At 39.3% G+C, this 7,963-nt stretch overlaps 1 protein-coding gene across 5 annotated transcripts; it reads left to right on the top strand.

Annotated features, from left to right (window-relative positions):
• The first annotated feature begins 3,723 nt into the window (after positions 1-3,723).
• Positions 3,724-7,760, top strand: LOC117764957. Of its 5 annotated transcripts, XM_034591137.1 has the most exons (6): positions 3,724-3,925; positions 4,556-4,759; positions 5,700-5,750; positions 6,321-6,407; positions 7,128-7,291; positions 7,497-7,760. In XM_034591137.1, exons 2-6 carry the CDS (start codon positions 4,727-4,729, stop codon positions 7,642-7,644), a joined length of 483 nt encoding a protein of 160 aa, XP_034447028.1. In that variant the 5' UTR covers positions 3,724-3,925; positions 4,556-4,726; the 3' UTR covers positions 7,645-7,760. The 5 variants fall into 5 exon arrangements, with proteins under 5 accessions (XP_034447028.1, XP_034447027.1, XP_034447029.1 ...); XM_034591136.1 differs by lacking the exon at positions 3,724-3,925 and having other exon boundaries at positions 4,477-4,759; positions 7,128-7,332; XM_034591138.1 differs by lacking the exons at positions 3,724-3,925; positions 7,128-7,291 and having other exon boundaries at positions 4,490-4,759.
• Positions 7,761-7,963: the final 203 nt, after the last annotated feature.

Consider the following 7,963-nt stretch of genomic DNA (forward strand, 5'->3'; position numbering starts at 1 on the left):
GTGGAGAAAACACTATGTAGATACATTTCAAATCCTTTATTTTGATAGTGAGAATATTTACCAAAACGACATAACATAAACCAACAAAGTTACTGTTCATCAAATTAAATTAAATTGAAGCCTTTAAAAACAGAGATGTAAACACTTTGGAAAGACCTGGTTATTGATCTTCATTGAAGTCGCAAGTACAGACAAACACAATGTGATGATGATAATAACACATAAACAATCAGTAAACACTCACTGTGCTGGTGGATTTAAAAGCTGGTCAACAACCACAAACAAGTTCTACCAGTATTTGGACCAGACCAATAGCTCCTCCTGAACGTAATAGCTTAGGACCCTACAGTCCTACAGACCTGCTTCAGCTCAGATGTCTTCTTAAGACGTCTCCTGTGAACAGTTCTCTTGAGGTGATTCCACAGCATCTTTATTCAGATAAGGTCAAGTCTGTAGTAGATTTACTTTAATGCTTCGGGTCATTGTTCTGCTGCATCACCAAACCTCCACTGATCTTCTGCTGGCAGTCAGCAGCTCGGAAAAACTTGAGAGTTCATTTTCTCCTCCATGATGTTAAGCTGTCCCGGCCCATAGGCAGCTAAGACTCAAATTGTGATGCTCCCTCCACTTCACTGTAGTTGCACCACATGTTGTCATGTGGTGCATTTTCCCATTAACCCATTGAGAGGTGTGAAGCTATTTTTTTTGGCGAACTTCAGATTCAATGTTTCTTTTCTTTTGGTGAGAGCAACTCCAAACTTACTCCTGACTTATATTTTGTTGAACATTTTTTTAAAAGCGGTGAGTGCAATTTTCAGTGGGTGGGAAAAAAACTGTTTTAGCGAGGATATGATAATGACATACATTTTAAAAAATAGCAGTGAGTTAACCATATAACTCAACACCTATAATCTGCACTGGTGCAACCTCGACCCTGAATATCAATGTTAAAATAAATAGTCTAAATATCATTATTAAAGACAAAAGGTCATGAAAGACAATAATAATAATAATAATAATAATAATAATAATAATAATAATAATAATAATTATGTATTTTATTTGTATAGCACTTTTCATGAACTCAAAAACATATAAAAACTTAATATAGAATTTAAAAGAAAGACACTAAAGGTAAAAACATAAAAACATATCACATGACTCTCAGCAGGATATGTACAGTTCAGCTTCACACTGAATTCAATCTGGACAAACTGACGGAGGTTCAGAGTGAGAGATGACTGAGCCACTGCAGAGTACACGGGCCCATCATGGCATGTGATAACTCTGCCCTTTACTGTACATCGATTTATTTATCAGCCCGCTGACACTGGAGAGCAAGGAGCAATGTGCCAAGTCACATAAAACAATGGGAGACATTTTAATATAGAAATTGAAATGGAAGTTGGAGGCACCAGAAGAGCAGGGGGTACTTTTGCAGAGTGCTGTATAAGTGAATGCGTACGACTGAACATACTGTGGCCCTTTTGTTTGTGTGTGTGTGTGTCTTTGTGTGTGTGTGTATGTGTGTGTGCGACAACATGGTGCAGTCTTGAAGCACTCACACAACATTGATGTTTGACCACATCCAGCAGCACTGGCTGACATGACTCTTTAAAGAGGGGAGGGATCCTTTCTCAACTTTAAGCCCCTGACTCCTCTCTTCCTTTCAGTCTGCTCTTCTTTTAACCTCCACCACTGTCTCGTGACATGAACCTGTTTTTTTTTTCTTCATTCTTTTCTCTTTTCCTTATCATCCTCTGCGCTCATGATCTTCCATCTTGACCATCACTCGTCACCTCTATCCTTGCCCAAAAATCCTAAGGCGCTTGTAAATTGTTCACTGACGATTTGAGGATGAAAAGTTGAAACGGAGTGTGACTCAGAAAATGTGACTCAGAAATTCAGAAATTTCAGAACACAGCACATTTTTCCTCACATTTTATCCACCATGTGTGAAATGCATCACCTACTTCCGTTGAGGGGAGAAAACCCGACTCCGATCTGACTTTCAGTGATCAAATAGTGTTCTCCAGCCATTTTACTTTTTGAATGAAACTGATCCATCCTATTTCTCTCTCGCTCCCTCTCTGTGTGTTAGTCTTTATTTAGTTGCTATGTATCCTTTAATAATAATTAAAAAAAATTAAATAATTCATGTTGTATGTTAACAGGTGAATTAATGCATGTATGAATCAAAACATGTAAAAAATGTGTATTCATTAAAAGCTGCAAACTTTGTACGTCACCTCTTGACCTTCAGTCCTTGCTGGATCGGGAAGACGCCCCCTAGTGGACAGAGCCCAGGAAGATTTATAGCATGTACACAGTTTTCTATCATCATCCACCTTAGCACTGTAGCGAGTAAAAAGCTGATCTGAATAAGGAGCGGGACTTCCTCAGCTACGCTCTGATGGAGCATCTGTCTAAATTGTTTATCGGCCTTATTTTCCCATTTCTCAGGGGGAAGAGGAGCAGATCCTGCAAAGGGAAAATTAATGGGAAAAGGGACTTCTTTTTACCGTGGACTTCGTTCTCCTTTAAATGAAAAATGACAGTAATATGCTTTCATTCAATAATAGAAGAGAATTCAGTAAAGTAGTTTGATGTGATATACTGGAAGAAGCATCGGGCCAAATGTGTACAGTTCAGTGTGCACATTACAGGTGTGTGTGTGGCAGCAATTCTACTTGTACGCAGAACCTTTGGAGGTAAATAACAATCTTGTACGAGCAAACATGCTGAATTACTGACCGCTCAAGAATTGCAGAGAAACCCTTGCGGGAGCCAACAGACACCAGGCGTTACATGGTAGAGGTGTTTTCAACATTGAATTCCATCTGAATTTTAATGAAGTGAATCTAATAGGTTTTACACTTGAGCAACAGCTCAAGGTGCAGTGACATCCTGCAGCACACAAACCCAGAAACATAACTTGTGTCATCCAATATGAACTCACACTGATACCTACACAATAATTATTTTTGATGCAGTTTCCATGATAAATCCCATTTCATTTTCCTGACATTTGCCCTCCTGTAATTCTTTTTTAACCCTCCACTGTATTTAGACACCCTGAGGCAACAGACATTTTTTTTGACCATTACATCCACCCATTGGAACATATTTTAATTTTTGTATTTCTGCGATGGGTTCTGTTTGGGTTACGAAGGAATTCATTCACGTTTTTATGCAACCCAGTCTCATCAGAAAACGTACACCACCTACGTTGGTCCACTTGGAAAAACGTAGTATTCTCACAATTTGGCCTCTCAGATTGTGAGATACCTACGTTTTTGTCTGCCCATTGTTTTGCATTGGCCTGTGCCCACGTCACGTGACTCTCAAGATCCCGTCTGCGAAAACGAAAACATGGCGGACATTCCTTGTATTTTCAGATAAAAATGTCATTTTATAATATAGTTTGGGCATTAAAATACATTCTGACACCATTTCTAGCGAGAAATATGCTCTTTGCTTCCACAATCTTCAGCCAGTTCATGCTTACGATCTATATTTTATTAGTTATCACGAATATTTTTCAGATCTCGCCAGAAAAATCGTAGTAATGTCACGTTTTTATCGTTGCTATGGTGGTTGCTGTGAACGCTGCCATGCCGTAAACCACGTCGTAGCGTGCTGTTTGAATCATCGTCCGTGCGTTGCGTCGTTCAGTGAGCGTGAACGTTATTCACGTTATTTGATATTAATATTTGATGATAGATTACACCTCTAATTCGAAGGATCTAAGAAGTCCCCGCAACTACATTCATACCGAGGCGGGCCCGAGTGCGCATGCGTGAGCGGACCTGTCGTGTGACTGTCGTAAATAAAGTTTTTTTTAACTTTCCGGTCCATTTAACACAAAGCTACGTCATAAACATGGAGCGCTTGGAAGACGACGATGTTATAATCCTTCTGTCAGGTAAGTAGTTTATTTTGTTTTGTTTTTAAATATTGTAACGATCTGGGTTTACAGTCCGAGTGCTGACACAGCGAATGTGGAGTCTGTCGATACAGACAATGGATGCTATTCATTTGCTAATATTCTATTGTTTGTACTCAGGCTACGGCCCATTGTAGCCTGTGTTACCTGGGATGTGAATACATGGTTGGTGAGACCAGTTCCAGACGCTTAGCTCATCATTGAGGGACGCTACAATATAAATATAAACATAAACAGATAATGTAATGGTATAAGGAAACTAACAGAAACCACGAATCAGCCCATAAAATAGTTCTACATGATACAGTGTAGGGTGCAGGGTGAAAGGCCCATTGTGGGGCCTTCACTATACATTCATTCTAAGTTTTGAGAGCTTCCCTATTTTTGGAGTGTGATAGTTTGATTTCGTCTTTCAAATTAAGGATGGTTTATGATTGAACTTTGATTTATGAATGCTTTAGATTTAGATGTCTACCATTACTCCACAATATCAGATCAATTTGGTTTAATTTATAGTATGCAATATGACAATAATGTTTTCAAAACAAGATGTTCGGGCCTTGCGATACATTTTAAGTAACAATTGGTATGTTCTGTTTTTTAATCAAGGAGGATCCAAGTGAAGCTACAGGAGTTTCAGCAACGTCAAAAACTGGGACCGAACAGTTTGTTTTGCTTGATGAGGAACAGGAAGGGCAGCCTCTCCCAAAGAGAAGGAGACCTGGAGAGAAACAGAAGCCGGGTTTAAGCCACTGCCACCATCCACATACATCGAGGAAGATGAGGGAGAGAAATTCTCCTACCATTAAAGAGGTACTTTTAAGTTACATACCACAAACACCATTTTATATAATATACTAAATATAATTTTTTTATTAAATCCCCAAAGTACGCTGGGTGAAATATAAGTTAATATCACACTGAAAGAATACCTCCGCTGACTAACGTTGATGTTACTGGAATTTAGTACATCAAATTATTTTTCCCTTGCTTCCTAGAATGGTTGATTTTTGACCAAGCATGCTTCCCTGCTGTGATTGTTCAACTGGGAAAACAACTTTTTCCACCGGAAGGCAAGTAAATTTGATTGGAAGGAATCTAAATGTTTTTTGGGGAAAAAAATGTATGCAGTAATGTCATTTAAGATTGCTTGTGCATTGAAATAATTGCTTTTTGTCTTTGAATTTCAGGGCGATACACTCAAAGACTTTTTCAGTGGACATTGCTGATCTAGTTGAAAGTGGGTACTGGCCAGCAACAGTCAATTTTAAAACCTTGTATGCAGTGGATTGGTTCACTAAATATGAGGATCTCAAGATTGCGGCTCTGGGAATGTCACGGCAAGCTTTTGTTAGCATGCCTGAACATCGCACAAAAGTCTTAGGTCGGTGACTATAAAATGGAACTAATTACCGACTGCTTGCAATATGTTTCCCATATATTTACTATAATATAGTGTTGGATTTTTGTCTTTTTCTAGCAGATTAAGATATGTGGGGATACCATGCAGAATGCATTACTGGAATAGACCTATGCCAAATTTGAAGTTGAGAGGCTGTCTCAGGTGCAGCATTCAGTGCCCTGCGTGCACACCCTCCATGTTGGCTTTTGCAGTGGATGGGATCCGTAAACTATACGGCTTTAAGAGCCAACCAGGGTAAACAATTTAGAGTGCCATAAACAGTACATTTGTAAATATGTATATATTTTTATATGTTTGAGACTTGATTGATTTTTTGTTGTTCTGGCCAAGGATTCTGAGGTGTCTTCCTTGGTTGACTACATCCATGAGACGACAAAACACGTAAAGTTATATTACATTGTCCCTTATTTTACGACGCAACGTTTTCTTGTACCCTACCAATTTTATTTATGAATAATGATGTTTGGAAAGTAGAAAACAAAAACCCCACCACCTTCTGAATTTATCCTTCTCCTACGCACCTGTCGCCTGTCTCACGAAATAGATGTGCAAAGTTTTCCTCTGTTATGTATAATGATGACCCCATCAAACATCATGTTAGCAATATTTACACCTTTTTAATTTATACTGTTTATTTCTGTCTACATGTGTGAATTTGCCTTCATTAGTTTTAGAAAAGAGCGATGTTATATCGGTCAGTGGGCGGCAGCACGAGACTCACTAGTCTGTAAGTAGACGAAGGCGTTGAGGTTGCTGTCGGCCATTGTTTTTTTGCTTAAGGGACTGAATATGTTCCGTGCAGAAATATTTGCACTTCCCTTATATCTACAAAAACTGCTTGCTTCACAGACTGCAGTTTTGTTTTGCTCCGATGTGGTGTGCAAATACTAGCCGTATCTGCAAAGGGTTGTGCAGCATTAACATTTTGTAACTCTGATTTTGTTTTGACAGACTGTGCAAAGGACCTTGAGAACATCACCACTCTACAGGAAGACACAGTCCAGTAATGGGTGTCAGATGTTCAGCAGTGGACGACAGGTACTGTGGAAAAAATGTATGTCATTGTTGCACAATGTCCTTTGACTCTGTTTACACAAGGTCTACACAAAAAGGTTTGATTGTTAACTGATATTGGCACTAATTCATTTTATTCTCCTCTTCACAAGGACCAACCAATCAAAATGACTTGCAGAACGCCATTGAGGACTCTATTTGAGCATTAAGCAGCAAAGATTTCAGCTGTATCGTCAGGCTGGTGAGACAACAAGATGCCAACTTTAATGCCAATTTCTTTGTGTAACATACTGTGACAAAATGTATTGATTACTATTTGTAGATTGTAAAAATAGCTAACCCATTTATAAAAAAAACAAAACTAGAATTACCGCACTGCGGTTGTATGACTCCGCTAACCAGTGCAGTTTCTGTGTACATATCTCTACATACTTTTTCTCATATAAATGTCACTGTAACCTCGACAACTGAAACCGTAAGATGAGGTCATTGTGGCCTTGACCTTTTGACTTTAAGGCAAATAGTCAGATGGACAACCCGAAAACATACAGTTATGCCTCCGGCAACTGGCTATTGCAGAGGCATTAAAATGTTAGTGTTTGGTTTCACATTCTAGATGGCAATAAGCAGAGACATCAACTCAGGAAAAAGATTTCTGTAGAAAAGAAAGCCTTGTATGTGTGTATATATACATACACACAAACGCACTATTAAAACGTTTTGTTTTTTATCATATATTCTCAGGCAGTACTGAGGCATTTACGGAGACGGGACATGAGGGTCTACTCTGCGTGCTCGAGAAGATTGCACAAAGTTCAAGCTCAGCAGGCTGCAGTGGGTCCGACATATTCTGGAACGGCAACAATGTCTTTGGATGACTCCTCCTCTGAAGAGGAAAACATGGAGAGTTACTTCTTCGCTGCTCAAGAACTGCGAGTGCTGTGATTAGGTAAACGTGTGAATAACTCTGTTGCTGCACTGCTACTGTTGCTACTCCCTGGCAGCCTTAGGAAGGCCTTAGCTTTGTGTTGGGTAGCTGTTAGCTTTAGCATAGCAATCATCAGAGGGAACCATCTTCAGAATTTAACACTATGGTTTGTTTGTGTCCTTCAGTTCTTCTCAAGTGAAGCTGTACCACTGTGCTCCAGCTCCACACTCCCTCCTGCAGCCTCCGCTCCTGATGCTAACCTCCTGTCTCCATCACACCAAGCAGCAAACCTGGAGTGACAGAACCTTCTCCATAGCTGTCCCCTCCCTCTGAAACCCCCTCTCCCAAACACTATTTTTGTATTTTTTTGCATGAGAATTGTTGATCATATCATTTCCAGCAACTGCCTTAATGTAATTTTTGTGCATAATAAATGACATTGATCATAACATATTGGGATTTCCTTGCACTTCTACACCATGTTATTGGCAGATAAGATGCTGATTGAGTTAAAGCAGTGAATACTCTGCTTTAAGCAAAATAAACACAAAAGGATCAAATGGATTTGAAGTAGAATGGGCACATTACATTCTGTAGAGAGTACCTCAGCTACTGAAGTCAGAAAATTACTTTCTTTATCTGAGGTTTCAGT

This window comes from Hippoglossus hippoglossus, chromosome 7, assembly GCF_009819705.1.
Source record: "Hippoglossus hippoglossus isolate fHipHip1 chromosome 7, fHipHip1.pri, whole genome shotgun sequence".
NCBI lineage: Eukaryota > Metazoa > Chordata > Actinopteri > Pleuronectiformes > Pleuronectidae > Hippoglossus > Hippoglossus hippoglossus.

Bases quoted from the DNA above. Each gene is read 5' to 3' on its own strand.
- LOC117764957 (XM_034591135.1), top strand. From the start codon at position 4,535: ATGTTCTGTTTTTTAATCAAGGAGGATCCAAGTGAAGCTACAGGAGTT. The intron at 4,760-6,320 runs GTACTTTTAAGT...TTGTTTTGACAG, and splicing joins ATTCTCCTACCATTAAAGAG to ACTGTGCAAAGGACCTTGAG. The intron at 7,292-7,496 runs TTACTTCTTCGC...TGTGTCCTTCAG, and splicing joins GAAGAGGAAAACATGGAGAG to TTCTTCTCAAGTGAAGCTGT.